Below are 14295 nucleotides of genomic sequence, written 5' to 3'. Positions count from 1 at the left end.
GTAGAATCTTACAAAAATCAGTATGTTCTAACTTGGCACCCTAAGACAGTTGCAGAGAACCATAACAGAATGGGTGTAACAATCTCTGAAAATTTGACCATGTAGTCAGTTATCCAATATATTCCAATTCAGTTTCAAATGAAAACAAAAATGATTTTGAATTTTAAATATTTTTTTATGTTTAGCATTCATTTGGTTGGCCAATGTTCCTGGATTTTATTTGAAACCTTTGAAATAGGGTCGAGCTCTTTGGCAAGACTCTTTACTGTGTTTACTAAATCTGTTTTGCAACAAACTAGGTATCATTTTCAGTTTGTGGTTAAACAGCACATATTTAGTAATCCATAGAAATTGACCCAACTCCCATAGCTTTATGATAACATAAGGATGATAAAAAGCATAGAACAAATTTGTTTCTTAAAATAAAAAGTAAGCAATTGTTATTAATGTAAATTTGTTTCTAGAATGAGGCTATTCCAGCTAAGCATTAAATATAATGAATAATGACTATTGTGTTAAATTTATGGGGGATTAACTACAGAACCCCACTAAGATTGACACATAAACAAATAGGATAACACTAGGTTACTGGTTAATTTGTTGGAGATATTGAACATGAAAATTATATTGAATAAACAGTCACCTCATATTGGCTATTTAATTGTTGAGTTAGAATTTTCAACAGCTCTTACTAAAATAACTAATCTGTCTTTGGATGTCTTAAAATACAAACTTCTCATTCAAGACACATGATCATTCATTCAACTAATAGTTTGCCTGAAAACTAAAAATAATAGTAATAATGATAATAATAAAAAAGACCTTTAACTTAACTAACATACTTGTTAACATATCTATTGATGTTGTTACTGATGTTCTAGTTGTTAATTGTGCAGCATGTTTACTTAACCATGTGTAACCTTTCTAAATTTACTAAACGCATACCAGCACCATATTTTATTTGTTGTTCTTGTTTGTCATATTTATTTATTTATTTATTTTGTGCATTTGCTTGTCAGTTTGTTTATATTAAACTTGTCTTTATGCTAGATTATTTTTATAAATTTTTTGCTAGATTTCATCCAGTTTTTAAAAGAATTTTAAGAAGTAAACATTTTGATATTTCAACAGTTACTACATTTTTCCACATCTGCTACTGTTTCTCTGAGATGATGGATTATATTAACAACAATTTTTATTTTTGCATTTTGTTTCTGACCTGTTTTTTATCATTACATGTGATTACATGTTTCTGTGGAGCAATGATGTAAATTTTAGATCTGGTCATCGATGTGTGCATCTGTTTAAACTGTTTCTTCCTTGCTAAAAGTTTCTTCTTTTTCTTTTTTTGTCCTTCTTATTTTCATAGGCATGGAAACGATGGTGTACTCAGATCTTATCAGCACTAAGGTGAGAATAATTACCTTGATTTGCTCAGGTGTCTTGGGAAAATTTCTTATTGGAACAACTAGCATGTTTAATACAGAGTAATGTGAAAGTGACACAGTAAAAGTAACTTGACATAGAGAAGATGGACAGTGGTAGTGGCACACTTGATTATTTTTTGAGTGAAGTAAGATAGGTGTGAGAAGATGAAGATGAAGAAGAAGTAGTTAATGGAGCATAAGCCATCAACAACTTGACTGTTCTGGGCTGTCTTTTCAGCTTCTTCTCCTGGGTCTTGTTGGTTTTGGATTGCCATCAATGCTTCTGTAACCTTGCTATTTTTCTAGATAGGGGTGTTGTGCCTATGCAAACCCATTTTTACCTCTGGGAAGAGGTGGCCCCATATTAGTTTGGCCTCTGTCCTTTGACCAAAGACATGCACTCTGTCAGCATAGCTCCTGGCATCATTGAGATATACAAGCCATCCATCATACCAAACAAGGACTTGACCTTGTGATGTAGTAGTAGTAGTAAAAAATCTTATGTTAAGACCTCTAACTTGGCAAGAGCAAAAAGAACTGGAATTAAAATGATGCTGCAATAAAATAAATTGAAAATAATAGTGATTTAGTAAAAGGTGCCACCTACCTCTATTTAGAAATTAAGACCAAGGTACTTAAATTACATTGCTGCTGAGATACATTGAGTCTTGAGCGAAGGAATCTTACAATAAAACTAACTGAAAACTGATATCATTCATTCACACTTGTAGAAAGTAACAAAAATGGTAGTGAGGAAATATGGTTCATGATTTTGCATAACCTTGAATGATGTTAAAGCTTTTCTTCATATCATAAATGGGATTTTAACTTTTTATTGTTGTTGGACTCCCAAGTCAAGTCTCATTGAGCAGACCTACAAATTATAAGGGAACCAGCTGTGATTATCCCATCTTTTCCCTGGACAATATGCACAACTACCACTACTTTTTCTAGTTGGCAGTCTCATTTGGTGAGGTGGATTTGGCTGCTATTTCAAGTGGGTTGGATAACTACCTCAAGTACACACCCCTCTTTGGTGCCACTTGTTTGTTATACATTATAATGATGATGGCATGCATGTTGTCTGAGTGAACAGATATATTTATGCCAGCGCCACCTGACTGGCACCCATGCTGGTGGCACATAAAAAGCACCATTCAAGCATGGCCGATGCCAGTGCTGCCTGACTGGCACGTAATAAGCGCCAGTCATGTATGGCCGATGCCAGTGCTGCTTGAATGGCTCTTATGCCAGTTGCACATAAAAGCACCCACTACACTCTTGGAGTGGTTGGTGTTAGGAAGGACATCCAGCTGTAGAAGCCTTGCCAAATCAGATTGGCGCCTGGTGCAGCCTCCCAGCTTGCTAGTTCTCAATCAAACCGTCCAGCCCATGCCAGTATGGAAAGTGGATGTTAAACAATTACAATGATGATGATTATTTTAGAGTAAACAAATTACATTTATTTAGTGTATTTAAATTTTTTTTATTTTATTTTACATCCTTTTTTTTTTCTTCTTTGAGTTTGCACGTCAATGATGTATTCTTTGTTGGAGCTATTCTTTTTACATTTGGGTGTCCTTACTGTAAACTACTAATTCAAAACTTAAGCTGAAACTTCTTTTTTTTTCCAAAAATTTTATTTCTCCTTTTGTCAATCAAGCAAACTAAAACAAGTGCTATGTCCTTTACTCAGGAGCTCAAAACAATGTCACAGTGTGATGGTCATCCAATACCTTTATTCTATTTTTTGTATTTTATTAATATGTGGGTGTTACATGTGGGGTACAAATGTTCACAGGCTTGGGAACAGAGGGTGTAGGGAGAGTGCTTGCTGCCCCACTAAAATTTGGAGTGGAGTGAAGATGCTTTGAACATTCTCCTGAAAAATTTCATTGCCAAAACAAATGAGCATAGAAACATTTTTGGACTAATCTAAAACATTTTTCCATTATTGGATTTATTTGAAGGCAGCGAGCTGGCAGAAACGTTGGCATGCCAGGTGAAATGCTTAACAGTATTTTATCTGCCATTACATTTTGAATTCAAGGTCCACTGAGGTCGAATTTGCATTTCGTCTTCTCGGGGTCGGCAAATTAAGTACCAGTTGCGTACTGGTACTTAATTATTTTTGGCTCCCTCCCCAAAAATTTTGGGCCTTAAGTCTAGAGTAGAAAAGATTATTGGATTTATTTGATTTGATTAATGACTATTATTATTATTATTATTATTATTATTATTATTATTATTATACCTATGTTTGTTTTGATATTGAAATTTTTAAAATTTCAAAAGTTTTGGACCTGGGCTTGCACCCCCAAGCAAATTTCATTCTTGCACTTTTATTTATTTTTTTACTTGTTTCAGTTATGACTGCGGTCATACTGGAACACTACCTTTTAGTCAAAGAAATCAACCCCAAGACTTACTCTTTGTAAGCCCACTACTTATTGTCGGTCTGTTTTGCTGAACTACAAAGTTGCGGTTGTGAAGCACTGGTAGCAAAGGCTGAAGCTATAGTAGATGATGCTTGCCCAAAGTGCCATGCAGTGGAACTGAACACAGAACCACGTGGTTGGGAAGCAAGCTTCTTACCACACAGCCACGCTGCATCTATGCAAATGTTTCTTGTAATTCATCTTCATCATCATTTAGCATTTGTATTCCATGACTGCATGGGTGACGGTTTGAGAGATGTGACAGGTCAGAGGACTGTCTAGGTCAATGTCCGTTTTGATAAGGTTTCCTTCTCTTGGATGCCCTCTTTTTCTTAAAGTTCAGTTATTGTTTTATTGATTAATTTTATTTTGTTTGGCTTTAACCTTTATTTTAATTCTATTTTCTAGTTATCTACATTCCTGTGACCCACCGATTATCCATGGTAACCTCACCTGTGATACTATTTTCATCCAACACAATGGACTGGTCAAGATTGGTTCAGGTAAACATAACAAACAGCATCAATACCTCGATCTCCTCATTACTATGTCTAACATGTGTATGTGTGTGTGTATGTGTTTCACATATATTCATTAGTCTTTGTGTTATTTTGTTTGTTTGTTTTTTCAAACATTATTTAGTTTTTCACTCTCTTGTTTTATCGTGCTCAAAATCACAGTTTTTTCTTTTAATGTTTCATAAGCCATGTTGATTTCACTTTCTACTTCATCTCCTAAACCAAACTTTTTATTTCTAATCATTGATATAAAAATCCTGTTTGGGGATTTTTATATGACCACTGTTTTTTTTTTTTTCTTCTTCATCTCTCAATTTTCATGGAAAAAAAAAACTGACAATGTTGGGATATATTAGTTAAGGGCATGGACATAATGTTTTAAAAACATTTGTCAAGTTACAGGCTAATCTGAAAATGCTATAACTGGTGTATTTATTAACTGTAAATTTGTCAGTTCAAATTCATTTAGGTGTTTTTACTATCAGTTGTAGCATTACACTCCAGCACAGAGTAAGTTAACCTTTAACTTACCTGCACATCACTTAGTAAATTGAGAATCTGAAATGATCTAAGCCAAGCGATAAGGCTTTAATTCTTAAGACCTTACCAAATGGCATCCCTTGTAAAGCCTACAGAAGTTCAACTCCTTTTTTTTAAGTGTCTGTTCATTTATTTTTAAGAACTCATAATCTATTCCTGATAGCAGTGGATAAATCTTATAGTTAGATATTTATTTACTGATGAGTTGATTTTTGCTACATACACAAAGGAAAGAATTTCTCTGTTTATTTCAGTGGCTGGCTTTAAAAGGTCAGCACTTAGATGTCAAACACTTCGTTCATGATTCTTAAATGTGCTAATGAAAGGGAGATTCTTGGCATTCTTTTGTTGTATGACGGATTCAACAATGTGTTCTTTGGTTGATGGATGATGATTGTCACTAAATTCAGTTTTAATAATAGTTAAATTATTATCCAAAATGACTTAGACAATATGAAAAAGAATTAGAGATTTCTCATTCATACTTGTTTCAAATGAAAATAATTATGTGGTAGCAATATATCAATATGAACTGATGCAATATTATTTATTGATTTAAAACTGTACATGTTGAAGTAATACACATGTATCTATCTACTGTGTCATTTTATCTGATGATAGCTTAGACTGTCTGAGTAGTCATTTGAACTACTATCTTTATTCTGTTTTTATATACGTTTCTATGTACTGACCTGATGATTTATCATCAAAATATTTAAAGCAATTCCCGAAACAGCTACAGCAATACATTCATATGTACTAATCCATACACAATCAATTTTATGCACACTCAAGAAATATATAGATGTAAGCACACAGTTATACCCATACCTCCATGCAACATACGCAATAAACTGTTCTGTAAAGGGTGTGGATATATGTTTATAGTTGGTAATTGTTTTGTCATTAAAAATAGTTTGGAGTTCATCTGTCATTATTTATCTGCACATAACCAAAACAACAGTTAACATAGCTTAGATTTCAACATGTAGTTACTTGTACCATAAGTCAATGTATAGAAAAGTGACAAATATCTGCTGTAGCAATGTTTGTGAAATAATTGGATATTGTTGGATGAAGAAAATATCTACAGGATGAGCCTATGCTTACAAGTAGGGCTTCTCTTATAGGACCCTGTGATGTTTGACAAAAGATGCAAAACAGCTGTATTACTTAAAAACTTATAAATTGCTAGACCATCTTAAAATGTTTGGCTAGTTAAAGAAAGAGTTTTTTTACACTATTTAAAGCTTATTCATGAAGACAATTTCTGAGAAACTAGTATAATTCAAACAGATGACGTTCCTTTGAAAACATTCTACCAGTGGAAAATAACCTTCTTTTATGGAAAAACAAACTAAAACTCTAGATCAGTGGTTCTCAGCAAGGGTTCATATGACCCTTAGTGGGGTCCATATAAGATTTTGTTGTTAAAATTTATCTGCCATGTGTTGGTTATACTTCTACAGTACACAAAATATTTTAACAGTTTTTATACAATTCCTAATATTTAATTATAAAAATATAATAGGGAATTTTTTTTTAAAACATCAAACATTGGCAAAAAATGGTTAAGAACCATTGTTCTAGATGAAATAGTATCCAGATTAGTTGCTACTGATGAATCTCCAATGAATGCAATAGTTACAAGTGGTAAAGCTATTGTAATTAATACTTTGGGTTTACTGAAGAAGGTTCTCATTTAATACAAATAATTCAAAGGCAATATGATTTGGAGAAAAAACAACTAGCTGATAGAAAGAAGAGTTTTGAAAAATTAAGTATTTCTTTAGGTGAAATAAACATTGCTGCTTAATCACAGATGTTTGAATGTGAATGTACATATGTCAAGTAAATTCTGGAATTTAGGAATGATCAGAATTTATTTAAGTTCATCTGCTGAAAAATTAACTGAATCTTTTGAAACAAACTCTGAATTCAATCTCAATTTGGAAACAAATAGAGTTGCAGTCATAACTGATGCAGCATGTGTCACAGTTGAATTTGGTAAGGAACAGCAAGCATCAGTGAAATGCATGCAATTCATTTGGCTGTCTGAGATGTTCTCTACAAGAAAACGTAATTGTAATGAAGCTAATTTAACTAATGACCCTTCAAACAATGACAAATTTGGCAATGGTGGCACTGAGAAGGGCTAAGGACAAGAATTTTTGAAAAATGATTATAGACAGTATAGTATGTGTGTCTGTGTGTCACTGTCTGTGTTTATGTAAGGAGCGGGGGTATACAAAGTGAGTGAATGAGTTAGGAACACAAAGTATTTAATTATACACATAATCACTTTTTAGTACATTGCTAAACTGTAGATTTATTTCCTTTCTGGCACTCATTAATTTAGGAAGTCATTGATAGCATATTCTTTCTGTTTCGGGCTTGTTTTAATGAATGAAGGTTTTTCTCTCCGTTCTACCAAATAAGAATAAACCAATAAATAATTGACTAACTAGATTGCTGACCAATTACCAGTGTTAGTTTTCCTGAAGCTTTAAAACACTATCCTAGGCTAAATAGTTAACCAAAAGTACTTTCTTCTACTAATCTTTTCAGCTACAAGGCTCGTTAAGCAAACAACTATTCTAAAAGGTTGTTGTTTTTTTTTTGTTATATATGTCAGAAATATTTCAAAACTTGTATGAAATATGTTGCAGTTGAAGATATTTTCATTATTATTTCTCTTACAATTGATATTGTTGTTATTGTTAAAACCAATTAAATCAGTAGACTGTATAAAAAAAGAAACATACCTTGCAGTGTTTGCTGAGGTTCTTTTACATCCTTCTTACATTCTTTTGAAGGTGGGTGTCAATAAAATAAGCAAACAGCCAAGTAGGAAGGTCAGTTTAATGAAGCACATCCTCCTTCAACTATTTTGGCCTTGTGCTTATTTTAGAAATCATTATCATTAACTGACAGTATTATTTGAGCAATGCTTTACTGTATTTGTTCTGGCTCTTTGCGTTCTGGTTTCAAATCCTGATGAGGCCAACTTCACCTTTCATCCCACTGGGGTTGATAGACTAAAGTACCAGTGAAGCACTGGATATTGGCTAATACCCCTCTCCTCAATTTTTGGCCTTATTCCTATATCAGAAACCATTATTATTATTGTTATGTGATTAAAACTCACAGCTTTGGGTATCATGGAAAGTGTCAGCTGTCCACAGCCAGAAGACTAAGGTGACCCTTGTTTACTGGTCATGCTTCAAGAACCCTGAGAAGAATTCTTGCAGTTCCAAGCAATGCTGATTTTTGTAGGTGTTCTACCTTCACACTTGCACCAATTTTTTTTAGCCATGTTGGTAGTTGAGTGCTGATACTTCCAAGTGCACCAATTACTATTGGAACCACGTCTCCTCTCCTCATTGGCCACAAACTTCGTATTTCCCACTTCAAATTTTCATAGTTGTTTATTTTTTCTTCTTTCAGTTTGATCCTGTTGTCACCGGGGCATGCTATGTTGATTATCATACATGTTCTTTCTTTTTTATTCACCACAACAATATCTGGTTTCCAAAGTCTGGTCAGATGATTGCACTGGATCATTGTATCCCACAGGATATTGCAATTCTCCTTCTGGGGTTTTCTCATACCACGTCTTTGCTCTTTGTAGGCCATGATTTCCACAGAGCTCCCAATGGATCATTCTTGCCACATCGTCATGGCATGTTTTGTATTTGCATTGTGCCAAATACGAGCATTCACTAATGATGTGCCATACCATTTCACCCCTCTCACCACACATTCTGCATTTGTCGCTGTTGGTAGTGTTGTCTATTCTGCGCTTCATATAATTGGTCTTTAACACTTGTTCTTGAGTTGTGCATATGAGTGCTTCTGTCTCTATCTTCAGGTTACTCCTCTTCATCCAAAGCCACTGGTCCTCTCTATCTGTCTTTGCATTCACATCTCTTGCAAACTGACCGTACATTTTTTTCTTTCCATGCTTTTTTTTTTTTTGATGTTCATTTCTTGTTTAAATTTTTTTTTCATTACACACTTTTCAGTTTTGATGATGCCAGCCTTCTTTGTATGTTTCAACAATGGCTCCATGGCATTTTTTATATACCACTCTAAGCTGTTTTCCTCTGCTTCAATACAGTCCTGGTGACTGATCAAACCCCTCCCACCCATTACTACTATTATTATTATTATTATTATTATTATTATTAAGAAGAAGAAGAGTGTGATATGATTTGTAACAAGTAGGGATTGGGATTGACTCTGATTATTGGATTGAGCAATATTTCAACAGTATGTTTTGTCTTCAAAATCTCTCTCTCTCTCTCTCTCAAATAATCAAGACAGTACAAAAGCTGGCTGCACTGTACCTAGTTTAAAAACTTGCTATCTTAAGTTCAGATGATAGGCAAAATATCTCTGGTTGTAATCAAAATTGATAACAACACTATATTACAAATCCATTAAACAGGAAAAGAATTAGGATTGATTAGTTTACAAAGAAGCTTTTTACCTCGAAGAAATGATAAGAATTAAAAAGGAGGTTGTGACCTTCACTTTTTAAGCTCTACTTAATTAAGTCTAATGATAACTCATGGATGATATTAACATTGTTATTTTATTTATTGTATGAGTGCATAGGAGTGGCTGTGTGGTAAGTAGCTTGCTTACCAACCACATGGCTCCAGGTTCAGTCCTACTGCGTGGCACCTTGGGCAAGTGTCTTCTACTATAACCTCGGGCCGACCAAAGCCTTGTGAGTGGATTTGGTAGATGGAAACTGAAAGAAGCCCGTCGTATGTGTGTGTATATGTTTGTGTTTCTGTGTTTGTCCCCCCCAACATCGCTTGACAACCGATGCTGGTGTGTTTACGTCCCTGTAACTTAGCGGTTCGGCAAAAGAGACCAATAGAATAATTACTAGGCTTACAAGTCTTGGGGTCGATTTGCTCGACTAAAGGCGGTGCTCCAGCATGGCCACAATCAAATGACTGAAACAAGTAAAAGAGTATATCACAATAGGTGAACAATAGTGTTGTTGTACTTACAAGTTTCAATGGGCAAATCATTGATCCTCTTCGTTTGTTTTCCTTTTTTAAGGTGAAACTTTGTCAGAGAAATTGAGAAGTTATCAGCTATGTCGTAAAGTATGATTTAATATCAAGACTCAGTAATATAATAGTAACTAAGGTTTGTTTTGTATCACTGAAATATATCTCAGTTGTGTTTATAGATTTAGGGTTGGGTTAGGAAATCAGAAATGGAGTGGCCGTTATAACATTTGTAGTCTTGTCAGATGAGTGCAGTTGAAGTTCAGCTTGGAGTTATGTAGTTTGATTCATTCATTTTTCCATGCTTACTTGGGTTAGATGACTATGTTAAGCAAAGCATTGTTTTAGAGCTGGATACCCTTCCAGTTACTAACCCTTACCTGTTTTTCAAACAAGGGATCTCTTATTCAAAGGCCCAAAGTGAATGGACGATTTGTTGTCTCGGGAACTGACAACAACAACTTTACCTGTATGTTGTAACTTTCATAGAGCTTATGCACACATGTGCGTGTGACATTCTTTCAATTTCTGTCTACTCACAAGGCATAGCTGGCCTGGTGCTAAGATGCTCACCTAAGGTTTTCACACAGCAAGGCTAAACCCAACACCACTTTGTTGGGAAGTAAACTTCTTAAGCATATTGCCAGGCACATAAAAAAGAAAAAGAAAAAATAGACAGGGACGGAATTTTACAGAATTAATTTCTGTTTAGCAAGGTGAGGCACAGTAGTAATGAACTAAGAAGGGTGTTGCATCAGGTGCATCTGAGAGAAATGAAGCTTACTTTTTCAAGGTGTGATCGTACCTTACTGAAAGGCATGACATCATGCTGTAACTGAGTAAAAAGATCATGCTCAGTGGAGGCCAAGAGTCTACTCTGACTGCCATAAATTCTATATTAAAAATGCAATAGAATCTTTTGTAATGTTTAAATAGCTGCACTTCATAATTTACTCATATCATTTCCAGATCTAGGACATTGTGACAGTCAGAACATAATTTTTATTTTATTACTGTGTGTGGTGGTGGTGGTGGTTTTGTATTGATTGTTAATTTTCCCAAAGCTTAGTTACCTGTTGGCTATGATCTGAAGTACTGTTTGTCTTGCCCCTCCCCCCTCTCTCTCTTTCTCTCTCATTAATTGTACTTTACTTTTGATTCCTACCAGTGGTCTGATACTGAATCTTTCTCTCTGCTTGATACAATATTGCTCTGTTTTATGCATGTGTGAGAGAAAGAGAGAAGTAGGGTCTGAAAACAACAGCTAGCAGTAATTAATCTTATCTAAAGTGTAAGTAATTGAATAGCTATTAGTAACTTGTTATTGTGTTGTATTGTAACAAGTGGTTGCACAAAACAACATTAGTTGCATTTCTAGCCAACTGATAGTAGTAACCTATCTCTGTGAAGGTGTTGAGTGAAGCAGTGCATCACCAATACTCTATATAGTTGGCGTTTTCTTTGAGTAATGGATACATCTGTTATCTTTGACCTTATGAATCAGTGATAACAGAGAAACTATAGATGTAGCTTAGTTTTGTAAAATTCATGAAGATTATGGCTGCAACTTTCTTAATTCACACCCACACACACACACACACACACACACACACACACACATATATATAAGTGCATTATGGCAAACATGCACACATGAAAGTGTGTATGTGCAGTAAGACTAAATGGTTAAAAAGTTCACTTTGAAACTGTACAATCCTAGGTTCAATCTCACTCTGGCATCATGGGCAAATGTAATTTTGTATAGCCTTAGTTCAACACATATCTTGTGAGTAAAAGCAGTATAGGAGCCTCTTGGATGGATTATACCTGAAATTCAGAGCTACTGCCTCATTACATCCTACTATCATGATTCTGCCTGAGAATTACATCAAGAGCTCTTACAGACTCCAACATGGCTGTGTGGTAAGGGTAAGAAGTTTACTTCCCAACCACATGGTTCCAAATTTAGTCCTACATTATGGTACCTTAGACAAATATCTTCTGCTATAGCCCCAGGCCAAGTTAAAGCCTTGTTAGTGGACTTGGTAGTCAAAACTGAAAGAAGCCAGCTAGTCTGGTTGTGTTTATATACATAGAGAATTGAAGAAACTTATACAAGAATGAATTAATGTTGATTACATAAGAAAATAATTCATCTCTAACAGTGGCATAAGGTCACAAATTACTTGTCAAAATATTAGAACTGTAAGTAATGAGTATTATTGTACTTCAAAAAAACCATAGTTGTCATTCACAAGAGAGTACGTCTTGGCAGCATGTACCATGCTTTTTACTAATTGTTTTAGGTGATGCCATGCATGGTTTCAGGCTTAGTCCCATTGCATGTCATCTTGGGCAAGTGTCTTCCACTATAGCCGGAGCTGATCAAAGCCTTCTGAGTGGGTTTGGTAAACTGAAACTAAAAGCCTATTGTTAATGTGTGTGTTACTGTCCCCTGCCTTGACATTGTGATAGTTGTTAAACAACTGTCACTGTTACACAAGCAATTTCCTTCATTTCCAATCACCTGTGAAACATGTTTGGCCATAGGGAAAATATTACCCAACTTGGAAACAGGTGAGGGTTGGTGACAGGAAGAACATCCAGCCATAGCAAATCTGCCTCAACAAATACCAACCCACGCTTGCATGGAAAAGTGGATTCTAAAATGAACCTATGTAGTCGCAAGCAGACACACAGACATATTCTTCATGTTCCCTTTCTTATCACAAAGGATTATTGAGAATGTGACAGCTGGTGGGAGAGAAGGCTCCGCTAGCAACCTGGTTGGTGCTCATTTTCAACTGAGAAGACTGAAGTATCATGAAATAAAATAACTTGCACAAGGATCCAACATGCCACTAAGTCAAGGAATTGAACTCGTGATGCCATGAACCAAACACCTCAACCACCGGTACATCAACATAGAAAGATGTGGCTTGTACATCAACAGAACTATTAAGTAAAATAATAATACAAATGAACATTTACAGACAACAAGAAACATGATCATGGATTCTTTTCCCAGTTATTAGTCTTTTTTCTAAAACTTCATAAACCATATTATCAGAAGCTTCTCCAGTTCTCCCACATAGGTTTTTCATTAAGCTGAACACATGCTGTGTATTCAAAGAGCACTTAATCTTGCATAGTATGAAGTACTAGTATGAAGGGTGTGAAGGCATTAAAAACAATTATGTTCATGTTACTAAGATTGTAGAATGCTATATCACAGCAAGTAAGATCTTAGACCAATTTGATTGGTTACTTTAATCCACCTTAATCCTAATAATACACTCACACACACATATATACATATAGAAAGGAAATAGGAAAGAAATATATATATATTACACACACACACATTTAAATGTTGAAGTTTGCAAACAAAAGAAGAAAAGCGTACTTGGTATACAGTGTTGAGTACATTGTTTAAATTGAATTTATTTTCTTGTGACTCAGATTTCCTAACACTGTGGCCTTTAGATTCCACCCACCTACCCCTTTTACTAACACTGAGTGGGTTCATTCAGCTATACGTGGCTTTCACAAAATAACATTTAGAATAGGTTCAATAAAAGTTATAGCTACACTCAGAAAAATGAACATGCTCTGATGTACAGAAAACTAGTTTGAAATCCAACAGTCTCCTAAAAATTACAGCGGCATAAAACTTGAAACCTGAGAAACAGAAATCAGTATAAATAAGCGATTTGTGTATATATGTGTGTTTGGAGAATATCTTCCTATATCGTAAACAGGATATAATTACATCTAGCTGTAAAGTACATTGTTTCATAAATCCTTTGAGTGTGTGTATGTCTATCTGAGCATGCATATATGGGGTGTCATTTACATACTTGCTCTAAAAAAAAAAAAATTTTTTTTTTTTAACTGCCCCCCCCCCTCTCCTTCCTTGCCTCCTTTTTCCCCACCCTATAATCTTAATCCTTTACTTCTCCTTTTTCACAGATACTGGAATTTTATATCCACTGAGCTCTGAAACTGGTATTACAATATTGCTCAATCTTTTCTCTTGCCTCCATCCCCTCTTTATCTCCATCTATCTTCTCATTCACTGTATTATGACTCCATCACATCTGCTAATTACTTCTTTTTCTAACTTAACAACTGAATCTTCCACTTTTGCCATATTTTCATTTTATCTTTTTTCTCCATTCATTCATTCATCCTCCTCCCATCAGAATCGTTAAAGCACAAAGTAAAATGCCTTACGGTAGTTCTTCTGATTCTTCACATTCTAAGCTCAAATTCCAACAAACTCAACTTGGCCTGTCATCCTTTCAGAGTCAGTCAAATACTAGGGTTCATGCAATCGAAT

At 34.8% G+C, this 14295-nt stretch overlaps 1 protein-coding gene across 14 annotated transcripts in view; it reads left to right on the top strand.

Annotated features, from left to right (window-relative positions):
* LOC106876198 (nuclear receptor-binding protein) overlaps positions 1-14295 on the top strand; it is a 127663-nt gene that overhangs the window by 49219 nt on the left and 64149 nt on the right. For 10 of the 14 annotated variants that reach the window (XM_014924643.2, XM_014924648.2, XM_014924645.2 and 7 more), the window contains 2 exons: positions 1370-1410; positions 4274-4368. In XM_014924643.2, coding sequence (XP_014780129.1) covers positions 1370-1410; positions 4274-4368 — 136 coding nt within the window. Of the gene's footprint in view, positions 1-1369; positions 1411-4273; positions 4369-13925; positions 13962-14295 lie in introns of all 14 variants that reach the window. The other 4 variants (XM_014924647.2, XM_052970472.1, XM_052970471.1 and 1 more) reach the window with 1 other exon arrangement.

Source organism: Octopus bimaculoides, chromosome 9 (assembly GCF_001194135.2).
Source record: "Octopus bimaculoides isolate UCB-OBI-ISO-001 chromosome 9, ASM119413v2, whole genome shotgun sequence".
NCBI lineage: Eukaryota > Metazoa > Mollusca > Cephalopoda > Octopoda > Octopodidae > Octopus > Octopus bimaculoides.
This window is presented reverse-complemented; position numbering and strand designations above follow the sequence as displayed.